This window comes from Corythoichthys intestinalis, chromosome 5 (genome assembly GCF_030265065.1).
Source record: "Corythoichthys intestinalis isolate RoL2023-P3 chromosome 5, ASM3026506v1, whole genome shotgun sequence".
NCBI classification, from domain to species: Eukaryota; Metazoa; Chordata; class Actinopteri; order Syngnathiformes; family Syngnathidae; genus Corythoichthys; species Corythoichthys intestinalis.
In genome coordinates, this window is record NC_080399.1 from 24285601 (window position 1) to 24311984 (window position 26384).

General features: G+C 39.8%; 1 protein-coding gene and 1 long non-coding RNA gene across 3 annotated transcripts in view; one reads left to right on the forward strand and one right to left on the reverse strand.

Annotated features, from left to right (window-relative positions):
- Positions 1-8948: 8948 nt before the first annotated feature.
- LOC130916622 (uncharacterized) lies at positions 8949-9733 on the forward strand. The gene is made up of 2 exons (XR_009063316.1): positions 8949-9190; positions 9582-9733. It is a non-coding gene; the product is annotated as an uncharacterized LOC130916622 (long non-coding RNA).
- Positions 9734-12348: 2615 nt separating this feature from the next.
- rfx4 (regulatory factor X, 4) overlaps positions 12349-26384 on the reverse strand; it is a 65822-nt gene continuing 51786 nt past the window's right edge. The window contains exons 14-18 of one of the 2 annotated variants that reach the window (XM_057835685.1): positions 23707-23826; positions 20554-20703; positions 20263-20413; positions 20058-20196; positions 12349-13282 (exon numbers count right to left, since the gene is read on the reverse strand). In XM_057835685.1, the coding sequence (XP_057691668.1) occupies positions 13007-13282; positions 20058-20196; positions 20263-20413; positions 20554-20703; positions 23707-23826 (836 nt within the window). In that variant the 3' untranslated portion in view covers positions 12349-13006. Of the gene's footprint in view, positions 13283-20057; positions 20197-20262; positions 20453-20553; positions 20704-23706; positions 23827-26384 lie in introns of both variants that reach the window. The other variant, XM_057835684.1, reaches the window with a different exon arrangement.

Genomic DNA, 26384 nt, shown 5'->3' on the forward strand with positions numbered 1-26384 from the left:
AATTTCTCTCGGCAGGGCTCAGCCGCCGGGAAAAAAAGGCACATGGATGCAATTTCTGGGTAGTGGGATCCCGCTGGGACAAAATAGCCCCTACCCCAGCGTCGGATGCATCCACTTCCACCACAAATTGGCGTGAGGTGTCTGGGTGTTTGAGGATAGGGGCAGAGGTGAAGAGGGACTTCAAACGTGAAAAGGCGTTACCTGCGGCTTCAGACCAGGCAAAGGGGTGTTTGGTGGAAGTGAGTTGGGTCAGAGGGAGTGCCACCTTGCTGTAGTCCCTAATGAAGCGACGATAGAAATTGGCAAAACCCAAGAATCTCTGCAGCTCTTTACGGGTAATGGGAGTAGGCCAGTCAACGACTGCCTTTATCTTTATCGGGTCTGGTTGGAGTTGGCCCTGGGCGATGATGTAGCCCAAAAAGCTCACTGATGACACGTGGAACTCGCACTTCACTGGTTTGACGTAAAGCCGGTTCTCCAAAAGTCGCTGCAGGACCATCCTGACGTGATGGCGATGGTCCTCTAGGGAACGGGAAAACAAGTATATCGTCAAGGTAAATAAACACAAAGCGATTCAGAATGTCTCTGAACAGGTCGTTCATGAGTCTTTGAAATACAGCGGGGGCATTTGTTAGACCAAAGGGCATTACTAGGTATTCAAAATGACCTAGGGGAGTGTTGAACGCAGTCTTCCATTCGTCCCCCTCACGAATTCGGACGAGGTGATATGCAGTTCGGAGATCCAGCTTGGTAAAGAACCTGGCATGACTGAAGGGCTCAAAAGAAGGGTCAATTAGAGGCAAAGGGTACTTATCCTTTATTGTTATTTGGTTTAGGCTGTGGTAATCAATGCAGGGGCGGAGAGTGGAATCCTTTTTCTCCACAAAGAAAAAACCGGCACCGACTGGAGATGAAGAGGGGCGTATGATACCAGAAGCCAAAGAGTCTCTGATGTATTCTTCCATGGCTGCTCTTTCAGGACCGGATATGTTGTAGAGTCTGCTCGATGGAAGGGGAGCCCCTGGCAGGAGATCAATTGCACAGTCATAGGGGCGATGGGGAGGCAGAGTGTGGGCGAGGTCCTTGCTGAACACTGTAGCCAGGTCATGGTATTCAGGGGGCACATTGGTGAGGTCAGGAGGCACTGGCAGACAGGTTGGCTTTCTTACCGGTCTACCAAGTGGGTGCGCCGAGCCAAGACATTCCAAGTGGCAGCGATTGCTCCATCCCACGATCTTTCCCTCCGTCCAGTTGATGTTTGGGTTGTGGTGTTTTAGCCAGGGGAGACCAAGGATGACATGTGCTACTGGTGAGGAGATAATAAACAATTGAATTAGTTCATGATGATTTCCCGAGACCTTGAGCATGAGAGGGATGGTGCGATGGGTTACCGAAAACAGCTTTCTACCGTCCACGGCTTCTACTACTTTCGGGGCACTGAGGGGTTCGAGAGGGATTTTGGCTTTGTTTGCAAAGCTTTCGTCCATGAAACTGTCGTCAGCACCTGAATCAATGAGAACCTGAAGTGGCTTAGCGTCCAAATCATGGGAGATGCTAGCAGGGAGTACGAGTCGTGACAGAAGGCGAGGATCTGAGGACTTTAGGCTTACTAGCGCGCTCTTTCCCTGGTGAGCCCTGTCTTGTGACCGTGCTGAGCAGGAGATCGCATAGTGTCCAGTTTGTCTGCAGTAAGAGCAAGGGTTATCTTGGCGGCGCTCGTCCGGAGCTAACTGGGTTCGCCCAAGGTGCGTGGGCTCCTCCAAAGGAGAAGGGAGTGTCAGTGTCGGAGTGGCATCACGGGGTGGGTTGACTGCACCAGCCGATGGTGACGCGAGTGGCGGGAATGGACATGATTTGTTTGCTTTCTCCCTCCTACGTTCCCTGAGGCGATTATCTATTTTTATAGCTAGGGTAATTAGCTCTTCTAGGGTGGAAGGTTCATCCTGTGTTGCTAGTATGTCCTTGATATCGTCTGCCAAATTGCGTGAGAAAATTGAGACCAAGGCAAGCTCGTCCCAGCCACTTTCTGCGGCCAAAATACGAAACGCGACTGAAAAGTCTGCCACTGATTTAGAACCCTGCTGGAGGGAGAAGAGGCGGTTTCTGGCCTCTCTCCCACGAACAGGGTGATCAAATACCCTGCGGAGTTCCCTGGAAAAGGCCTCAAAAGTATTTAACATAGGCGAGTTTCTCTCCCAAAGTGCCGTCGCCCACTGACCAGCCTTTCCCCTTCACAGATTAATGCAAAAAGCAACCCTGGCGGCATCAGAAGCATAACTAGAAGGCTGCATATTAAACACTAGATTGCAATTGAGCAAAAAACGACTGCAAGAGCCCAACTCCCCCGAATAACATTCAGGGGTTGGAATGAATACGTTCGGCTGAGGGGGGCTCGGTAGGCCACCTGTCGGACTACTCACGGATTCAGTAGAACCGGCCCTGGATGGCGGGGAGAGCTGTTTCTTGACCTGCTGCAAGTCCATGGCAATTGTCCTGAGTATTTCCCCAAGGCTACATAGTACTTGCTCATGCTTGCCCAGCATGATTCCCTGGTGTCCGAGGGCCTCCTGGAAGGTGTCAGCGGTCGCTTGGTCCATTTTTAGTGGCCAGATGATTATGTTAGGGCAGGCTAGGCGAAGGCGATGCGGACCAAAGTGCGACCCGGAAGCTGAAGTAGAGTGAAATGGTATTTATTAAAGACATGCAAGGTGTGGAGTGGCTGGAAGGGTTGATGATCCAGGTTGTGACTGTGGCAGGCGGCGTTGTTCTGTCAGGAGGCCTGGCTGGGTGAGTGTCCTGAAGGCAAAAGATAAAATCAATGAACCTTTCAAAAACAAGAGTCAAAAGACCACAGACTTGAGTTGGCCGATGTACCAATGGTGACTGGCAGAATCATCTGGCACCTGCTTGCTGCCCAGGCCGCTCCTTAAAAGCAGAGTTGATTGTGATGAGCTGCAGGTGCACTCCCAGGTCTGCCAAGGTTGAGCTCATGCCACATAAAACAGGAAGTGTAACAACAATAAAAGCCAGTAGAGGGGAGTGTGGGCTAGGACCACCACATGTGGGTCATTTTTGACTCACTTGTGGAAGCTTTGGGTAGTGATACAAAATCTATAATTTCTTCAAATGTAAAGTTAAAAATGTAAATAACATTCTATCAAAACATGCTTTTTTTGAGGAATACCTGGAATGAAATGATGACAATTTTTCATTACGAACATATTTCAAGAAAAAACAGCCTCACCGGGTCATTTTTGACCCACTTATGCATCTAAGGGTTAGAGACCCAGGTGTGGCCGCACCCCCAGCAACCCCCTAAGTTCCGCCCCTGCATATAAGTACATACATTTTTCAACTGAGTGATTGTCCGTCCTGTCGACCAGTCTAGGGTTTAACAGCCTTTCGTTCAAAATTGACTTCATTTCGCCCCTCATCTTTCAAACAGGAAGAGGTATAGAAAATGTTCGAATAGTAAAGACAAAAATTACCTTTGCATTCAAGTGTAACTTGCAAATAGATCCGGATTAAAGATTCATTGTATGTATCGTGTCATGCACGATTGTCGTTATCGCTACAACAGAGGTTATTGGTATTGAGACTCAGGGTCAGATGATTGAACCAATCCAGGGTGGACTTCTTTTATGCGATTGCATTCAAAGCTTCGGATTTCTTTACACCGCACACATAACGACACAGAGGATCAATGTTCCAATAAATGCAGACCTCAGTGGGGGGTCAGGGGTTGAAGGGTTACGGGACTGATGTGCAGTGACCTCCAACTCTGTAGACATTCTTTTTCTGGTAAAGTCATTGTTTTCTGCAGCGTGACCCAACCCAACCCCCCGCAGTTTGGTCACTTTGGGTCCACGCCAAGAATTGAAGATCTCAAAATGTGTTTTGTAACATTTATCATTTAGCGTTCAAGGTATTGAAGTGAAAGGGGACTTTTGAAGAAATTTTTGAAGAAGCATGTACTGTATTTTCACCAGAAAAATTTACTTAAGTATAATTAATTTGTATTTACTCAGCTTCCTCAATTCACTTTTAAATGTATATTTCCCGATTTTGGAATAAATATACAAAATCATGTAATTTTATTAATATTATAATTCTTAAATTCATAACATAGAACAAAATTTAGGACTCTTTATTTTATTATAATTTACTGACTCCAACAAAAATATTTCTCATCTTTTTCAAACAAGATACAAATATACTTTTTTATTCTTATTAGAAAAGCACCTGAGCATTGTGTAATTATTGACCTCAACAATGGCGAGCTACTAGTTTATTTTTTGATTGAAAATTTTACAAATTTTATTAAAACGAAAACATTAAGAGGGGTTTTAATATAAAATTTCTATAACTTGTACTAACATTTATCTTTTAAGAACTACAAGTCTTTCTATCCATGGATCGCTTTAACAGAATGTTAATGCCATGCCATCTTGTTGATTTGTTATAATAAACAAATACAGTGCTTATGTACAGTATGTTGAATATATACGTCTTGTGTCTGTATCTTTCCATTCCAACAATAATTTACAGAAAATATGGCATATTTTATAGATGGTTTGAATTGCGATTAATTACGAATAATTAATTTTAAAGCTGTGATTAACTCGATTAAAATTTTTAATCATTTGACAGCTCTAAGAATAACATAAATGGAGACATATTAATTCACAATCTTCAGATTATAAAAAAAGCGCTTATTTTTTACTATCAATAGAAATTGATTTTAAAGGACAAAAAACAGAAAATATATTTACATTTTTAATAAATGGTAAACATTCTTTTATTTATTTTTTTACTTTGTCATTAGACATTCCAGAAGAAGGTCTCAAGTTCTCGCTTTACTTGTTCTTTTTCTTCTCCTTGGGACACTAAAATTGCCACTCCTCTGTTATTCATTAACAGATCAGAATGAAATTTGGTAGTTTTATTCTAGGGATTTATACGCATCGATCCTGGGAGCCTGATTTCGTTTTTCTGTTTTTTTTTTTTTTTGTCGATAATTACAATTCGGATTTATGGTTGTAAGTTCCTAGTTAACCAGTAAAGGAAGCCGGCTGGTCGTAGTTCATTCTTGGCTTTTTCGTTTGTTTAAATCTATTCTATAATTTTCTTCCTCCTATTAAATTAAATTAAATACAATTAAATTCTATAAGATAATAATTTCCTAAATGATTTTAAATACACAAACAGAACACATAAAAACACATTCTATTTAATTAGGAGCTGAGCCCCAACTACTTAGGTTTGTTCAAAGTAGAAAGATAATTTGGGGAGTTGATACGCTGTGCAAAACTGCTCCAAAAAGTCCAAACTCAACAGGAAATCAGTTGTTTTGGATTGAATATGACATTTTTATCGATTTGCAAGGTGCACATTTGAAACCTTGGCGCCGAGCGAGTTAGTTGGATCGTCCTCAAAATTGGTGAGACTGTTCATGAGACATATGAGATCTTAAGTTATCAAAATGGTGAGTTTTCATTCACGGGTCTTACCTGGGCGGGATGCCAAAGTCGGCTATTTTTATAGCAACACGCCATATTCAGTAAATGACTAGTAACTCCCCGATACAAGGTGCAGTCTTTTTCATATCTGCCATGTATGAAAGGTATCCCAGCCTGAACACGACTGCATTGAAATATATACCCATTAGGCCTGGCACCCCCTAGTGGGAACAGGAAACGGCCTTTTTTATGAGACAGGCTCTTCTTCCAAGGGAAAGAAATCGGTTGTCTTCAAATCTGCATCAGAGGAACCTTAAGACATGTGTTCAGGTGCCTGATGAAAAATATTAAGGTTTCGTTGAAGCTGAGGACAGGAAACAGGAAAGTGACAATGACCGTTGCCATTTTGTCTCGCAACTTCCAGTGCTTGCTGAGGGTCGTACTCTGATGGGTCCTGTAGGGGTCATTTGCATCAACTCTTCAGCGCCAACTAGTGGCAACAGAAATTCACTCTTTTACTTGTACATTTCCGGTTCTTTTCCGTTTGATTATTGTAGTTACAAGACCTTTTGTAATACTACATTTTAAGGCCCATGTCCACATGTCAATGTCTGTTGCCATGATGACTCTATGTTCGCCATTAAAAGAAAGCAGTTTTTTTTCATGGACTTAGGCAGCTTATAGAGCCACGAAATTTGGCACTGTTGCTCAAGTTGACCCAAAACTGTAAAAAACGAAGGAATACAAAGAAAATTCTTTTCACAGTATTCATCCGCGTTTTGTAAAAAAACGTGAAAAACGGGGGATTACAGTGAAAAAAATCCCCTATATTCACCGCTTTTCCACTAAAAACGCGAAAAATGAGGGAATACAGCAAAAAAAAATTCAGTTTTCCCCCGCATATCCGTGAAAAATGAAGGAATACAGCGAAAAAAATTCCCTGTATTATCCCGCTTTTCCATAGAAACCGCGAAAAAAGATAAAAACGAAGGAACAAAGTGAAAAAAAATGTATTCTCCCGCTTTTCCGCGAAAAACAAAGGAATACGGCGAAAAAAATGTTCACTGTATTCCCCGCTTTTCTGCAAAAAACAGATTTTTTTTCGCTGTATTCCTTCATTTTTCACGGAAAAGCGGGGAATGTAGTGAAATTTTTTTTTTCGCTGTATTCCCTCATTTTTCGCAGAAAAGCAGGGGAATACAGTGAAAATGTTTTCGCTGTATTCCTTCGTTTTTCGCGGCTTTTGCAGAAAATTGGGGGAATACAGTGAATTTTTTTTTCTCGCTGTATTCCATCGAGGAAACCTAACCTCAAATTACTGTATTTTTCGGACTATAAGTCATAGTTTTTTTCATAGTTTGGCCAAGGGTGCGACTTATGTGTGAAATTATTGCATTTTATTATTTATTTCACGTCATTTTCACACTAAATCGCAAGAGTTAGAGTGTTAGCATGGTCTTTATGTTATAGTTATCTGAATAACTCTTAATACAGTGTATCACAAAAGAGTGTACACCCCTCGCATTTCTGCGGATATTTAAATATATCTTTTCATGGGACAACACTGACAAAATGACACTGTGACACAATGAAAAGTAGTCTGTGTGCATCTTATATAATAAATAAATAATTTTCCCCTCAAAATAACTCAAGCTATAGGCATTAATATCTAAACCCTTGGCAACAAACGTGAGTACACCCCTTAGTAACTACGTACATCCAGAGGCGTAGCATCCATTAGACATACGCAGGCGATTGCCTAGGGCCCCCAGAGGACCAACAGATTTGGCTCACAAAGATTGAACACACTCAGCTTCACCGCACTGTTGTAGCTACAAGTATTGAGAATGATTCAATACCATGGAATCATTTGGCAGATTATCTATCAATTCCGTTATCAGTCCCAATTAGCATACATGTTTAGGCAAGTCCAATCAGTTTTAACACTGCATGTATGTGCAAAGAGTGACACGAGTAGTCCTTGGTTTTCACAGGCCAGCTCATTATTCATGTGACTACTTAAAGAAATAGTGATTTTTCCAAGAAAGTCTATTAATAGGTCTATCGTACTCCTCGGTGAATACTCTATAAGAAAAATATAACATATGTGCATCTAAAATAATCCTAAACGATTTTATTAGCAATTTTAATACTCCTTTTAGCAAGGTTCCTTGGGTATGCGGTATGCCGCTGCGTACGTTCCCATAGCAACCAGTCTTGTTATTGTCCTACGTCACAAGCGCTGCATATTGTGAGAACGAGAATAGGCGTAAGCTGCGCATTTCGGGCAGAGGATGGCCACCCCACCTGTTAGAGGATTAATCTGTGCGTCCATGAACGAATGTAAGTATTTCCTCTTCATGCCATAAAGTTCTTATGATAAGTTAGAGCCGTTATCAGCGTGACCATTTTGTGTTTTTCCTGTTACGTCGGCTTGTTGATCCCACTCGAGGAGAGCATTCTTTACATTATATTCGCATTGCACATTTGCTTTAAGAGGGAAGGTGTTAGTTTAGCATCTTAAAATGATGTTGTACATCCATATGAGTGTAAAGTGCTTAGTTTTCGCTACTTTTATGGCCAAGATGACCGCACGCAACGCGCACTCGAACCCCCCACCCCCCCCTCGTGTTCATTTTACTGCGCAAATATGTATGTGTGTCACGTGACTCAGTGAGAGTGGGCGGCGATTGGGCCTTTTTTTAATTGGCAAAATGAAGAGAAGTTATCTGTCTGGAAATGAAAAAGAAAAAAAAGCAGAAGAGGAGAAAAGGAAGCAAGACAGCGGTGAGTGTACTATGTTACTGTAGTTTTGTCCTAATGTAGTCGAAGCACTGCAGACTAGTAGTAGTAAGTAGTAGTATTTTTATGTCCTAAACCAATTAACTGCCTTGACTTGTTGTAACTAGCTTGTTAGCGTTTGCTAACAGCATTGCAGCATGCTAGCGTTTCTTCATACATAAAGATGTTACCTAGAACATTAAATCAGTGTTTAGAATCACCATACACACTGATCAGCCATACTGATAAGATGTTACATGATTCACTTCTGTGCCAGAATGTTATCCTTATTAAGTAAAAGCAATATAACTTACCAGCTAGTCAGTAGAATACGGTATGTGTAAAGGTATGTGTACTAAGCACAATAATAATAATAATCTGAAGTACATTTTGTTTATTAAGGCAAATGTGTGTAAATAATTAAGAATAGTGTGAAGTGAATGAATAATGCAATTGGGGGAGGGAGCACTTTAAGTGTCCTAAAAAGCGCTCTATAAGTGCGAGGTGTTATTAGAGTTTTATTAAAGGGGAACTGAAGACCTTTCCGGATTTTGGTGTAATTTTATGAATATAAACTTGGGACAAGTTCGTCAAAACAACCATGACATTATCAACACGTAATTGTAAGGATAATTTGCGTTTTTTTAGTTTTTTTGCACTCCGTTAATGGTCCCTTCGCAAACCCAGAAGTGTGACGTAGGCAACAGAAGACTACCCACAGCTAACATAGCAGCAACAACGATGTCAAGTGATATTTCCACCAAAGGTAACCATTCAGGATCGCTCTTTCGTGACGCTACCGATGGCAAAGGCTCCCAGGAAAGATGAACTACAATTAATCCCTACATGTTTGAACCTGAGGCGTCAGATGACGGCGATTTACTTGACACAGCAGATGGCGTCATGACGCCAATTGACAGCTCGACACTTCACGAACGGGAGAGTGAGTGGTAAATCCAGCATCGTGATTTTTTTATTAGAATGCGATTACACGGTTGTATAATTTTCCATGCTCTACACATAGCTAAAACTGGATATTAGGTAATGGGACAGCTCCTACCGATCTAAATATGATAAAGCTAGCCCAAATGTGGCTAAATGAATGCTCTACACATAGCTAAAACTGGATATTAGGTAATGGGACAGCTCCTACCGATCTAAATATGATAAAGCTAGCCCAAATGTGGCTAAATGAATGCTCTACACATAGCCAAAACTGGATTTTAGGTAATGGGACAGCTCCTACCGATCTAAATATGATAAAGCTAGCCCAAATGTGGCTAAATGAATGATATGTTATTGATATTTCAAAATAAATGACAAAACCATTTTATTTTCCAGGTGTTGCTGTAAACCGTCAAGTAATTACCCTTCCAAGAGTATGCCTGTGTCATCAGGAGATCCCAGACGTGAGAGCCAAACTTGCGGAGGCTGAAGCACTGACAGGGGCATGAATTTCATTAAAAAAATAAAACCATAAATTGTTAACAACATTGACACATTTTGTTGACTGTTTAATGTATTCTATTGGTATATAATATATTGTAATTATATTACATTCTGAAAAAATATTCAATAGGCCGCAATAATAAATGATACCAGGTTTATGTTGAATCAGCATTAGCTTTCGTTGTCAGATTGTGACACAACATGTTATACCAAGCACACAACGGCACACATCAAAGAGCATAATTTTAGTAAGCAACACAAAGTTAGGATAGCAACGGACTAGCGCAACATTGAAAAATGATAATGGCAGTGGGAAATATGTATTTACTCTTTTCTGTAGCATGAAGTGTTCTCTATACAAAGATAATGCATTATCATTAAAATATGAAGGTAACTTGATTTTTCTTTTAAAAAATGTGTACTATATATGACTAGTTTATGATTTCATATCAAAATTTGCTACATTTATTTCTCCTAAATCATCGTCATCTGATGTCGCAGACGGAAGAAATTCAGCATCTGGCAGGCCTCATAGGATCTCTTCAGTCGTCATCGCTGGACACCGCATCACTTCGGTCATTATATGACTCGACCCACTCTCTCTTGATTTTGGGAAACTGGGTGGCAACTGACTTGCAACGCTTTTTTCATCGTGTTGAGGGTTTCCGCCACTTAATTTTTTATGTTTGGCTTCCTGGAGGAAAAAAAAAATCACAGCAGCATGAAAATATTGGATGAATCCCAATTTTAATTTAATAATAATTTCTTGGTGATCAAATAATAATGCCCCAGTCATAGCAGCATCTATTTGATGCTATTGTTCCCTCTTCAAATAGGCAGACCTTGATGTTGAAATATAAAAAACGAGCCAAGGACCTATTTGGTGCTGGGGACATTTGAATTTACATAACACCTATTGATATAGGTGATATAGGTATAGATGAGTAGACGACATGTCAGCCAACCTATCTACTTATGACAGGCCAACAGCAAAAAAAAAAAAAAAAAAAATGTCGCACTTCAACAAACTGGCAGTAGGAGTCCCCCTCGTTTATAAAAAAAAAAAAAGCCATTAATGTTCTACTTATGTCTTTGGAAAACCAAGGTTGCATTGTTGTAGGTTTTCAAAGCTGTCGTGGCTGAAATGATGAAAACAATGAGCCGATTGGGGACCTGTATGCATGCTAACAAAAACGGTCCAAACCTTTGCAGAAGTTTTTTTTTGGACCACTCCTAGAGTCTCGAGTCTTCCTGTGAGTAATTCATATCGCTACACATAGAGATGGCATGACGAATCCCGCGAGTAAAACCCAGAAAATGTTTGCAATATATGGCGAGGATAGCGTGGTGCTATATTTCCGTGTTCAGAGTGGTGGCGAGGCTTCCTGGAAGTTACGTCACGAGGTAGGGGTCGGCAGGACGGCGCGTCCCTCGTTGCTACTCAAAAACTACGCGGTCAATTATTATTATTTTTTTTATGTGACTTTTTGAGAGAGCGAATGACGCATTTAATACAATTCAACTGAGTAAAACACTTAAGAGCGAAATCTGAAAAGCTCTTCAGTTCCCCTTTAAATATGCTATTGCTCCAAGTCCAACTGCCCCCCTTACTTGCAAATGCTCAAAGGGCCCCATGTTGCCTGGGGCCCCCGGGGACCCTTGCTACGCCTCTGCGTACATCCCTAAATGTCCAAATTGAGTACTGCTTGTCATTTTCCCTCCAAAATGTCATGTGACTCGTTACAGGAGTGCTGTCAGCATTGCTGCAGAGATTGAAGAGGTGGGGGGTCAGCCTGTTAGTGCTCAGACCATACGCCGCACTCTACATCATATTGGTGTGCATGGCTGTCACCCCAGCAGGAAGCCTCTTCTGAAGACGGTACACAGGAAAGCAGTTTGCTGAAGACATGTCAACAAAGCACATGGATTACTGGAACCATGTCCTATGGTCTGATGAACCGGACAGCCTTTCTTGTGTACGTCACGTCATGAGACTGTGATAAGACTGTCATAATTATGACATGACACTCATGAGCATTAATGGATGCTCACAAGTGTCATCTCATTTTGTGTCATCTGGCAAATTATCTCACTTTTGAACGGATGTAAAACATCCAAACTGGACATTAGAGTTAGTGACAAAATTTACCGGATGACATTTAATGACATCTGTCATAAGCATTCATTAATGCTCAAGTCAGTGTCATAATTATGACAGTCTTATGACAATATTATGATGCCACTGTCAAATAAAGTGTTACCTATTAACCCAAATAAATCAACAAATAAGCCGCACTGGACTATAAGACGCAAGATTCAAAATGAGTGTAAAACAAAATATCGACTTATAGTCCGAAAGTTCCGTTATGTTTTTTTCCCTTTTCTTTGTGCATTTTTTTCTGGTTATACTCAGGTGCGATAAATAGTCCGAAAAATACGGTAATATTAATAATTTCATTTTAAGAATAAACACTGTAGAAAATTTTCAGACTTCAAACAAATTACCCACTTTTTCACCAGTATGTGAATAATTTTCTCTTGAACTTGCAAATGTTAAAATAAATACAGTATATAATGATAATGAAATAATTGCCATCATTCAGTCGTGGCTTCATGATCACGAAAATACATTTCTTTGGATTCATTGGGAAAAATATTGCTAAGAAATAAAACAAAAGGGAGTCAGCAGTAAAACATAATGAAATCCTTTATGTGGCAACATTCTCCCTTTCAACTGCGACGTTCACCACGCATGCTTTTCCAGTGCTTGCATTGACAATGTTACTGTACACTTTCATAATTTCCTTTCATCTTTCATTATTGATTTTTTTTTTATAAATACCCATAGGGTAATAGGTCCTCAGTAGCGATTGAGTGCATTATAAAAACACACAACCCAATGTTAATGTACTAATCATCTTACAAAACAGAACAACCGAGTACCATAGAAAGCAAACGATACACCATGTTACATAGTTACAGAAAATACATAGAATATATATAGATTTTATCACACAAAAAAAACACAGAATACACACGTTTTTGAGCTTCAGGCGTGGATCACAGGAAGTCGCTTTCTGTGATGTTTAGGCTCATTTTTTTGGGAGACTGTTAAGGCAGTGCTGCTGTGCGTGCGCTCGAGAGCTCGGCGCGAACTTCTCATATCATTTCGGACATGGCGGGCTAACTGGCAGAGGCGGACATTCCTGAAAACAAAGGCACAGCTTGGCGGCAGCGTCGGATGATTTTGCTGCTGGGTTGTCCTCACACCTTGACTGAGTGATGATGTCCTTTACAGTTCAAAGTGTTTCCCCAGGCTACTTGGCCCAACCGGTGGCGGCGGCTTCACCGTTTATGTAGGCAAAGCCGGGGAAATGCTGCGAGTGCTCGTACTCGGAGTTCCTACGGGGCACCAAAGGCGAGTAAACGTCGGCTGATGTGGCGTAGCGGGACGAATGCATAGGCGGGCTGGCGTAGCAGCCGTTGACCGAGGACATATCTGGCCAGCGGGGGGCCACAGGCGCCGGGTGGAGTCGTGGGGTGCCGCTCATCAGACACGGATCCATGCGAGACATCTGACCGTTGAACTGGTACTGCGGGAGCAGGGACAAGAGAAGTTACAATCAGTGTTGTTAATCTGCCTTTTAAAATGTAATTAGTGACAGTTACAAATTACTTCTGCCAAAAAGTAACTCAGTTACCTAAACGAAAGAGTAATTAGTCACTCGGCAAAGTAACAAACGTTACTTTTCATGTTATGAATGAATTTGAATGAATTTATTGTCATTGTCATCATCATCATAATCATTGTCAGAGTGTGGAATTTGCCCGAAAGAAAGACGATGACAGACAAAGGAAAGCCGGGAAAAAGCAAATGCTTATCGATACCCATCCCCCAACAGCCCGGGACGCACAGTCAAGCATGTTTGTGTTACAGTCCAGTTCTTATCATTTTTGTTGTTGTTTTTTTTCCACATCATTCAAAAGTCATTGATTGCCATGGAATTTCACATATTTTCAATTTGAGTGGGTTCATTGTATCAGTTGATGTCCAAGTTGGATCTTTTGTTCACTGTCTAAGTTTACAGCAAGGCTTTTTGTGCTGTCTAACAGCGAACTCTTGTGGTCGCTTTGCGACATGGTTTATCTATTTCTTGCCAGTTCAATATGGCTGCACGACGTCTGGGGCTGACGCCTACGTTGTAATGTTGTGCTTATATGATCCTTGGACAAGATTTGTCCGTAAGTATGGTTGTTGTAAAGAATGTACATATTATGTTAGTAAGCGAAATGTTCTATTTTTTGTATGAGACGCTTTTTTTGTTTATGTTTAGTGAACCTGTATAGCGTGCTAAGCTAACGTTGTTGCTAATGCAATGCTTGTGTACTTTTATTTTTGTAGTTTTATGACGGTCTAATGGTTTGAGGCTATTTTATTAATAAATCAGATGAAAAAGGAAGAAGTCTGATTATTAAGGCGTCGTTCACTAGCTGTCTAGCGTTGGAAAAAGTAGACGCTTCGGAGTGAGGACAGCATAGACAGATTTAAATGACAGTAGAGTGAAATACCCACTACAGTCCTTATGTACCGTATGTTGAATGTACAGTGGGGAGAACAAGTATTTGATACACTGCCAATGGGTTTTCCTATTGGCAGTGTATCAAATACTTGTTCTCCCCACTGGATATATCCATCTTGTGTCTTATCTTTCCATTCCAACAAATTATTTTACAGAATATATATATATATAATTTACAGAAAAATATGGCATATTTTATAGATGATTTGAATTGCGATTAATTAAGATTAATTAATTTTTAAGCTGTAATTAACTCGATTAAAATTTTTAATCGTTTGACAGCCCTATCACCAATATAAGAGTGTAATGGTATACAAACTTTAACTTTCAAATGCTGTGAGAAAAAAGCCTTTTTGTTTTTCCTGTTGTGCTGAACCCGCCCCAAACCATGACCCCCACACTGAGGTACATACTGAACCGTGACTTGTGTGTCCCGTCATACCCCTAATATATACTAGTATATGTAGATATATCTTTCAATATGCAGGTGAGGTTCTGAATCTCTTCCCTCTTCAATCTTTGCTCTAGTTTTTTTCATAAAACGAAATCACACAAGGTTTATGGATATGTCATTCAAGACAAGTTTAGGGCAAGTGACTATTTTTGGTAATAAAAGATAAATTATTATTATTATTTCGTAGCATATACAAGGACAACGCCCACTTGGTGATGATAATGCATACTGAACAGGAAAACATTATTTTCAATTAATTGTACCCACCTGAACGCCACGATATCTATGTAAAAAAAAAAAAAAGTTAAAAAATGTTGCCATGCTAAATGCTAATGCTAGTGAGAACGCAAATGCTATGCTAACGCTCCAAGCCACTTAGTGTCGCGTTTGCAACAGCGTCACAACCCCCTTCCCTCCTCCCCCCTCCTGCTCTGCTCTCTATGTGTCTCCCGCCTCATTCACCCAAATTGTAGTAACGCAAGCCTTCAAAAATAACGCCGTTCTACTCTAACGCCGTTATGAACAACACTGGTTAGAACAGGTGTGTCAAACAAATCATAGTTATGATCTCCTCCTCGGGCTGCCCTGTAAAATCGACAACTACAAGTTATCAAATGAATGGACAACTATTTTAATAGTCGATTAATCATTTCGAGACATGTCCAAATCCTCTTTCTTGAGCCTGTGAATAGCAAATTTTCCTACTTATTTTTAGATTAATTTCTCAAATTTACATCTTTTATATTAAAAAATTAAAATAACTGTAAATATTGTTTTAGATATTATTTCTAAACAATATTTGAAAAACAAAAAAGGAAAAACAGTAAATATTCTTGGTTTTTTTAATTACTGTATTTTCCGGACTATGACTCATACTTTTTTTTTTTCCATAGTTTGGCTGGGCCTGCAACAGTTGTGACTTACTGTATATATTGATACTTATAATCGAGACGTGCCCTCTACTTCAAGTTGGTGCAGTTGTTCAAAAGTTATACTGAAGATGAAGCCTTGAATGGGTTTGGTACTAATTTCGAGGGAGATCGCGACTTTAGTTTATTTATCGTTATCTATATAACTGCTAACATGTCAACACATACTTATTTAGCACTTTGTTCTCAAGTTTATTACAACTATTATGTAAAATGCTTGTGCTTGGTCTCTGATTAAATAAAATGAACTCCCAGAAATTCTACTTTTACTTCATTGCGACTTCATTTTTGACTGGTGCGAAATATACTTATACGACTTACATGACTATCTGAAAATACGGTATAAAGATATTAAATATAAAAATGTTGAAAAATACGTAAAAAAAAAAAAAAAAAAGTCAAATTAAAAAATAAAAATGAAATATTCTCTGAAATTTTCAATATTATTTAATTTGAATTTTACCAAGAAAAATTAAGTCGATGCATTCGATTTACTTTCGCTTTGGATCTAGATTTGTGTCTTTATTATTCAATCCAAAAAAAAGTTGCTTCAATCAACCGGCTGGCTGGTTGGTCGGCTGCGACCAAGATCTTTGCTTTTTCATGCTTTTCAGAAAACCGCCATTGGTGTTGCCACTTGTCACTCAAACATGTCTGACTAAAAGCGAAGCACAACATCTGTGTCAATATGATTCAATCCCCCAAAAAAAAAAAAAAAAAAAAAAAAAAAAAGCGAGTTCAAAACTTTTTTCACTTCAATAAAAGAAAGTTTTTTTTTTTTTACTTCTATCCAAAAAAAAAAAAAAGAAAAAAAAAGAAAAAAAAATCAATGTTATTTTTTGGGGGCGTGTGGTTGTATTTTTGCATATGAGTTTTTTTTTTTATATTAAAATATTATTTTTTGATGGAAGCAACTCTTTTGGGGGATTGAATGATTTAGACACAAATGTCCTACCCATAACAGGTCCCAATACAAAAATGATTGCTTCAATCAAGGAAAACATTTTCAATTAAAAATTAAACGTTCAAATGCAAATTTTGAGTCTTAAATATTTTTTTGCATTCAAAAACATTTTTTCAATAAATGAAAAAACTTTTTTTTTTTTTTGATAGAAGTGATTTTTCTTTTGAAAATATTTTTTTAAGCAACTTATTTTTTGATTAAATTATAAAGACACAAATGTCCTACCCAAATCGTGGTCCAAACACAAAACTACATTACTTCAATCAAAAAAACTTCAACGAAACAGTGTTCAAATGCATCTTTTGAGTCTGTTCAAATGCATTTTTTCGAGTCTCAAAATTATTTTTGCATTTACATTTTTTTTCTTTGATTGAAAATATATATTTTGTTTGAAGCAGCTTTTTTTTTTTTTAAATGAAAAATAAAGAAAATAAAGACACTACCTCCATATTTCGCAGGCTACACAAAATAATGAAGCGGGCCAAATCTGGCCCGCAGACACCTGTGTTAGTTAGAGAACAGGGCTGGAACTTTAAAGTGAATGAGAAAACCCAAAAGCTGGGAGAGGCTTGCAGCGAATGATCGCTGCCAAACCTCCCCGTCAAAATGGATTGGACATCGATCGCCGTCAACAGCGGCCAAAAGCGTAACATGAGTAGCAGTTTGTCAACTCATACAGCAGTATAAAAAAAAAAAAAAAAAAAAAAACACTTTTTGCTGCGTTTCCATGGTGACAGATGCCAAACAGCGCACTCTGTATCCACCATATTTCCGACATTACACAAAGTCCCAACAAAGCGCCAGCATTGTGCCAGATTTAACCCCAAACGCGTCTTAATAAAAGGGAAGTAAGTGTTCACGTTAACATATAAACACCACAGTCGGCCCCATTATGAGCGATTGGAAAAAGACAGTCACTGCGGGGGAGTCAAAGGGCAGAGCAGGGGGGTCTACCAGCTGAAAAGAGAGCATTGAATAACAATATTTTAGTAATACATGCATGGACAGCTGTTTCCGCTTCGTAGGGAGATACAAATTGTGAGACGTGATTTCCTTATTCTTCTCCAACGCAACACAGAACAACAACTTTTTGCAAGCAGGGGGCAAATAACAGAAACAATTAAGATGGCAAAATGAAAGACATCAACGTCTGAGAGCTGCTTGATTTTAGGGTGTGTGTATATGTTATTGCTTTTGGTGAAATGTAACTTATTGCGGTTAATGTGCAGATACTGTAATTTTCTGACAATACGATGCACCAACCAAATTTAAAAAAAACTGTATTTGTCCTAATATAGGACACACTGAACTACTAGTATAAGCCGCACTGTTCCGAGTGAGAGAAAAACAGAATATACTCTGAAAATTACGGTAATATCATATTACATCGATTAGAGACTCTTGAATCGAAATCGAATTGTCTTTTTAACCCTTTGATGCACAAATTGTGATTTTTTTGTTGTTGTTTTTACAGGGCCCTCTTGTAACTCACTGGCTGCCATTGACAGCGCTATACAGTGATCCCTCATTTTTCGCGGTTAATGGGGACCAGAACCCGCCGCGATAAGTGAAATACGGCGAAGTAGCACACTCCCCCAGGGAGTGTGTGTTCAGTGTATTTATTCAGATTTAGCATTGGAAAGAGATACATTTAAGACAGGTTTACCTTTTTTCCCCCAAAGCATAATTAAAAAAAAAAAAGTATATATTAATAAATGATTTTTAAGCAGTTTAAATGTCATAATTATGATACGTTTTAAACATGTTACTGTCCCACCGAATTATTTTTAAACAAGTAGTAGAACAATGCTTGGCTTTATTAAATGCTTCATTGAGTGAGTCCACTCACTCCACTCCACTGCTCACTTACAGACAATGAGTTGCCACAGCAACTGTTTAACAAGTTAAATGATGATTTACTCATGTGGCACTTTGATCATGCCAAAGGAGCGAACTTCAAACATTAAACGTCTGTCAACATCGTTAACTTTAAAAAGCAACTCCAGGGCTAACAAACAAAGAGCAGGGAGGGAGGGAGGGAGGGAGGGAGGGAGAGTGAGACTACGCGATCGGCTCGGGAAAGCTCATTTGTTTTTTTTGTTGTTTTTTTTTTAACTTTTTTTTTAATTGAAAAAAAAATCCGCGATGGACTGAGGGCACGAAGTTTGAAGCGCGAAGTAGCAAGTGATTACTGTATGTCCAATCCATTTTGACTTGGAGGGGCCAGTGAACAAACATTCATTTACACCCCCTCCCGCCCCAGTCGAAATGGATTGCCTATCTAGTTCTGTCAATGGCACTGAAAGATGACCATTCCAGCCAGTACTCCAAGTTTAAATGAATTGGACTTCTGTCTTCACAGTACATGCAATGAATTAAATGTACTTAAAAGTGTTACTTGGGGCCATAACCAGAATTTATTTCCGTTTTTATTCATTTTTATTTCATTCATTTTGTTTTTATTAACATTGTATCAATTTATAAATTCATTTATAACTATCCATAAATCAAAATAATAATAAATCTCATGATAAAATTTGTTTTTTTAATGATGAAAATTACTCTTAATGGTCTTAATGCCAACTTTTGAATACCTGTCCATTTTAGCGACCACTGTCTCTGAAAGGGTTAATTTAAAAAAAATATATATATTTTTTTTAAACTAGAGTTGTGCAGTATTGTCAGGTAGCTGATAACCGATAAAGGCATTTTAAAATTATATTGAATAATATCGACATCGTTTTTTTATTAACGATTTTGCATGTGGCCTCCAATGTGAATGTAGTAGCCTTCTGCCTTTGGACAAGGAATGATCACAGCTTAGCACAGCACTTGCTTATTGACCATTAGATGTCTCCAAACTAAGATGCTGGGATTTGTTATGCAAGTAGACCATTTGCATTCATTCTGAGAAAAATAAATAAATGATTGAAGATGATGAATTATAAACTCCTTACATACCTCATTGACTGGGCTGAGGCTGTGTGCCTTTGTTGTAAATTTGAGCCAGAAACACAGAGTGAGCCATATGTGATATGGCAGTGCCTTATTGACATTTTGCACTTGATCTAAAAAATTGATGTTTCCACCATTTCGATTTCAAAGATAAATATAGTGGTTCAATATAGGCCTTTTTTCCATAACTTCAGTTGAAATTGTTCTCTTATTTTTCACAGAATGTTTATTTGGAAAACCTTGAAGTTGTTACATTTATCATTATTCAAGCATCCAGTGGGGCATCACAATACAATTAGCAATAATATGTTAAGTCTACGACCGCCTATATTGGTTTGATATCGGTATCAGATTTTTAGAGTATTGGACTCTAGAAAAAAGTTGTGTTGTGTCAAAATAATTGATGATGTATTGTACGGTTATGAAATTGGTGATTTACACCCCCTAGTATTTATATCTGAAAGCGGCTAAAGAGTTCAGACTGACCTGCGCAGATGAGCGGTGGTAGGCGGAGTAGTGTAACGGTGCCGGGATAGAGCCATCGTGGCTGAGGCCCGGGTACTGACTCTGGATGGCGTGAGGATGCTGGTTGGCATAGCTGCCGTAGTTGTAGCTGCCAGTGTATCTGAAAATATGGGGGTAGGGTGATTTAGTCTCAGTTCAGACAGAACTGAAATGCGTGACTAATTACCCATGCTCCTCTCTGTGGGCATAGACGGGCAGCCGATGAGCGGAGGAGGAGGAGGAGGAGGGCGGCGGCGGCGTACCAGCGGCGCCGCCGTTGCTCCTCATGCAGGACAGCTGCTGGCCGGCGTCAGGCACGGAACCGCCCGCTGTTGTCACTGTGTATGTAAGGGACCACGTATATGACTGAACGGCGCCTGCCAGACACATACACAGAGGTGGCAAAAGTACTCACAAAAGTACTCACACTCTGTACCTAATTATAAGTGCTGATTCAACTCTAAAACTAATTTGTTACCTGTGCTGGACGGGTACTCGGGTGAGGCTTCGGCCGCAGGCGAGGCTGACGACACAGCACCCGAGTGGACGGAGCGGGCCGGTGAGAATGAGTCCGGGGATGGAGAGGATGAGGCGGTAATTTCCGTCAGCGTGAACTCCTCATCTTGCTCTGTGGGTGGTGACGACAACATTGGATCTACACCGCTGGTCGGATAATGCACTGTGATACTAAATTACACTTGTATTGGTAGAAAATGCAATTTCTGGAGAAATTGTGTGGAAATGCTCTACTCTCCTATGGATAACTCCGTGTAGATTTTTGAGGACTTTTAGTCAATTTTGATGCATTTCGGGTTTGCTTCTTGTTAACTCAATGGCTGCCATTGACGGCGCTAGATGTGCAATTCTAAATAGGTTGGACGTTACTGCTGTCCAATCCTGAATAGACTGGACGTCCTGCACCATCAATGGCACTGAAAGATGAGTATTCACAGGCAGTTCTCCCAGCTTAAATTAATTGGATTTCTATCTTTGCTAATGGCAGGCAATGAGTTAATTTTGGGTGGGCCCCCCCGGGTGCCCCCCCCCCCCCCCCTTTTTTTTTTTTTTTTTAGGTTTCGGGGCTTTTCCAGGTCACTCCCTGTTGATGCCAGGTCATTTTTTCCTCTATTGGAAATGAATGGCTTAATTGTAAATCAATGGAGATATTTTTGGGTCAAATTTTGGTGGAACCATGTTTTTTTGCAAAAACTGAGTATGACTTTTGTGCGCTTTGATTTCCTTCATTTTTTGATGTGCAAATGAAGTGAATTGGATTTTTAAAAAAATTTAGGATGAGATACATTTTAAAATATTTGTATTATTCATTCATTCATTTTCCATGCCGCTTTTCCTCAAGAGGGTCACGGAGGTGCTGGAGCCTATCCCAGCTAACTAATATTTAAAATTTTAAAATAAGAGCATTTTAATGTTTTTGCCATTTAGAATAAACAGAGTTATTTGGTCAAAGTCGGAACGGTGAGAATCAGTGTGTGTGTTGTGAGGTGTGCCGAAAAAGTGGAATGGGGGCAATGTTCCCTCTAAGCTGCGCGCGTGTGAAATCGCGCACTGCTTGCGCAAACTTAGCGCGCAAGAAAATCGATGCAGCGCACAAAATAAAATTCAACAGAAATATAGCACAGCACGACACTCCTATTGGTGCGTTCGATACGGCAACGCGACGCTCCAATTGGTGCATTCCATACGCCAACGCCACGCTCTTATTGGTGCGTTCGATACGGCAATGTGATGCTCCAATTGGTGCATTCTATACGCCAACGCGACGCTCTTATTGGTGCCTTTAATATGGCACCGCAACGCTCCCATTGGTGGGTTACTACACCAACGATTATATACAGTTGTGAGGTGCATGACCTGGGTGGATGCAGAGAATAATAATGAGTGAAAAGTGAGCTTCTGTGCTGATATTCGGAAGGTTTTCTGTACCATTGTGCAACGTAACTCAATGAGCAACAGATGTCTAGCCAATAATGTGACACAGTTCACTTAGCTCACAGTTCACAGCCCATAGGTGCCTTGCAGGTTAGCTAGCCAACAACTGTGCAGCGGAGTAGAGACGCAAATGCTAACCCCTTATCATGGCTAGAGGAATTGCGACAATACGCTCATCAAGCCAAAGTAAAAAAGAAATGTGGTTCTTTTAAGATGGAATGGCTGTCAGAGTACAGTATGTGCAAATAGAAGAACAAGCGGTGAAACTGAGTGAGATTTTTTTTTTTACCTGTCCTGTATAGCTGCTTAGAAAAGGAGAATAGGAATCTTGTGTGACCTTATTGTCTGAACAGTTTTAACATAGGAGTTTGATATACTCCCATTGTGGTTGTTCATTATGTTGCAGGACTCTTCCTATGGTTATAGCAGGACTCACATATAACATCGTACACATCTTATGAACAACGACATTTTTGTATTTTTCATTTTAAGTGGGCCAAATCAATTATATTAAAAGTAAACAAATAAAAATTGCTGCTGTAATTTCATTCTTTTAACAAGCCATGTACCTTGCAACGATCCAAAGTTTTGAACAGGCATGATACTGTTGTGTGGCCAAAGCGTACACATCTGATGTTGCTCACAGTGGTTCTCAGTGTGCTCAGGGAGCTTGTGTGTCTGCTCAGACATGAAAATTTTGAGGGAACATTGATGGGGGGCGTGTATATGTGGGGGACATCATTTTCTTATTGTTGTTTTTTATTCAATTATTTTCCCTTTCCAAATAGCAGCCATATTGAAAAGAGAGTTATAAAATATCAAAGGAAAATTAAAAATAGGGTGCAAACCCTAGTGCAAATAGTGAAAACCGAACTGTGAATACAGTATGTGTCGGTCCTCTGTAAATAATATGAGGGCTAACATAGTAAAAATGTTTAAAATATGAAGGTGGAAATCACAGAGAAAAGAAAATAACTATATGTGAAATATATAAATATGAGTGAAAATAACAATAAGGGGAAAAAATGTGGAAAATATGAAGTAGTCAAAATGGTAAAAAGACATGAAAAAGAAACAACTTTTGAAATGCAGCAAGGAAGGCGCTGGTACAAAGTACATTTTATAAAACGCAAAAGAAAAAAATTGAGGAAAGGAAAAGGACAGAAAAAAGGAAATTGGAAAAAATATGTGGGAAACAAAATAAAGATAACATATGACAAGGGAAGAAGAAAACAAACAATCTTAGATTAGAAATAGTTTAGATTTTTAATTGGAAAAAAGAGGCTATATAATTATGGCTCCACCCCCCCCCCCAAAAAAAAAAAAAAAATTACATGAATTAAGTCTTACTTTTTCTTGATAAAATATAACTTCAATAAACTACAAATATACCAAAACAGACCAACACTAGATGAATTGGATAATGCGCTGCTTTTACTATCAGTGTCTTCATTTTCAATTGCGTTTTTGACATTCAATATACAGCTAAAGTGCATGGGCTCCACATGTGAATGCATTACTTGGACCTGAGTTGCTCTATTTTTTACGACTGAAATTTTGGCAAATTTCAAAACAAAAAGCATTTTAAAAAATCCTTAAAAAACAACAGCATTGCACATAAATCGAGGTGTCACTTTACATTGAATTTACTTTTGACCGGTTGTGTCATTGTCATCCTCACCTGCGCCGCCTTCGCCCTTCATGGCCCTCATGAGGTCGTTGGCCCTCTCCTGGCAGTGGAGCGACTCAAGCAGGTACAAGACGTAATCGTCAAACATGAGATGGATCAGGTGGAAAGAGCCTGTGAAACAAGTACCACCGTGAAACCAAAATTTCTAATAGAATACTGCAAAAGTACCATGTAAAACCGTTGCAAAATTTTGAGGAAATGAGCAAATGATTTTGAACATAGTCCTGCTTTTCCCATGATCCGGGTCAGTGCCAAAAATAGGTCCCGCTGACCTCTCTGGGTGTCCCGTGTGTGAGCCCCTCAATTGTGTCATTGTCCATGTGTGACTGCATGATAAACACTTGCCGGCTATTCATGGTTGTCGGGTGCAATCCTGAGTTGTCATAAAATGGAAAAGACGGGCAAACACTTCGAGGGGAGTTGGCGGGGGAAGGGGGCTCACTTTTGTTAATTAGCTGTTTGTGCACATAAAGCTGCTTTACGGAAACACGGCGGCCAGCTGTGTCTTTGATATTCAAACGCTGTGCGAAGGATAATGGCCGGGGAACGAGAGGTCGCTTTCCCTTTTCATTTTACGGCACCTCAATTAACCAAGCCACACCCACTTCACCTGCACACCAATTGGTTGGACATTCTACCATTCTCAGTGCTACTGCTCAAAGGCAACCAAGTAGTAATATTTTGTTGACATACTAGAGTATAGACCCTACTCACCTACGTCACAAAATGACGTGTCGCTGTATCCGGCCGCCATATTGTACCTATTCTCATTGTTTTCAATTAGTCGTGCAAGTTATAGAGCAATTCATGGAAGCCCCGGTGTTATCGGACGCTGTAAACTCATTGGATGCGTTGCATAAAAGGCGTTACGTGGAAAAGCTTCAGTTTATCCATTCGCCAGATCCGTATTTGATGCCTAAATCGATGTTTTTCGACCCGCTGTCTTCGCCATCTTTGCCTGACCTTGATATTTACAACTATCTTGTCCACACAAAATCAGCCTATTCTCACGAAAGTTTGAAAAACTTTAAGAGCTTGGAGGCTTATAAATACTTCGTTGCTGGTTGGGTGAAACAGGTCCTCGTCCACGAAAATTCGGCAGGAATCTATCTTGTGCTCGGGAAGGTGAGTTACGAAATTTTCAATTCAAAATCTTTTGTTCTTGCTAACATCCACTGTCAAGTCTAATGTATTTCATGTCATTTGTCAATGGAGCTAGGGCTTTTAATGTTTATATGGTTTAGCGATAGCACTCTCACTACATACATATATATAATATGTAATAAATATGAAGTGCGATAGCACTACTCCAGATTGTCCCTAGTTGAATTTATTTTTTGGCTTTTGACCTCAATAGTGAAATTGTAAATTAATTGTATGACAACTGTCTGATTATCCCCTTATAATTATATATTTTCAGGTAGTTCATTCACAACGTCTGAGTGTATGTTGTCGGCGATTAGCCTAGCAATGATCTTAATTGTGGTTGTCAGCCCAAAACCCTCTAAATATATATTAAATGCATCTTACCAGATATAAAATGACTACTACATAATCTGTGGTAGTCGTTTGGAGCCCAGTTTTCTCGTCGAATTGCAGCCGTCAATCTCGGTCTCCTCTCCGGGTGTCTCGGAATACGGTAAAACTTCAAGTCTCTCCGTCTATCTTCTCTGTTTTTGCAACCGACCGCCACACACGACTTCACCATTTTGATTATTAATGTTAACGAGCAGAAAAACACGCCATAATAGGAGGAATTTACGAAGCGCTAATGCATTAACATGACGAGTATACGGACAACATGGCGCGGGGGCGTGGCTGTGACGTCACATGAGCAGGATCTATAGTTAACAGACCAATTTTCAAGTTTACTCTCTATTTAACCCATTACAGGGCAAGTGATTCTTTTGGTATTTGGCATAGAAAAGAAGGGAAAAAAGCCCGAAGCCCCTTTCACACACATATCCCTGTAAATACTCATGTAAGGTGACACGGGATTTACTCGTGTCATTGCTTTCACACATGGAGCGATATCCCGGTAATGACGCGGGTTGGACACTTTCACAAACTTGTCCCATGTTGCCGACTCGGCGCTCTGTGCTGCCGATAACCCGGACATTATGTCATTTGTGGTCGGCATCGGCTGTCACATTCTGTTGGTTAGATCAGGTTTTGTTACGGAGCTGGTTGTGAGAGCGTTCCCGACGTCGTACCTGCAGCCAATTCAAGCTCATCAAGACTGTATTTAAGCCCAGGCGATCCAACAGAAGGGTGCCGAGATATGGTAAATGGAGAGTAATTACAGTGGGGCAAATAAGTATTTAGTCAACCACCAATTGTGCAAGTCCTCCTACTTGAAAAGATTAGAGAGGCCTGTAATTGTCAACATAGGTAAACCTCAACTATGAGAGACAGAATGTGGAAAAAAAAATTAGAGTGGCAAATAAGTATTTGGTCACTTACAAACAAGCAAGATTTCTGGCTGTCAAAGAGGTCCAACTTCTTCTAACGAGGTCTAACGAGACTCCACTCGTTACCTGTATTAATGGCACCTGTTTCAACTCATTATCGGTATAAAAGACACCTGTCCACAATCTCAGTCAGTCACACTCCAAACTCCAATATGGCCAAGACCAAAGAGCTGTCGAAGGACACCAGAGACAAAATTG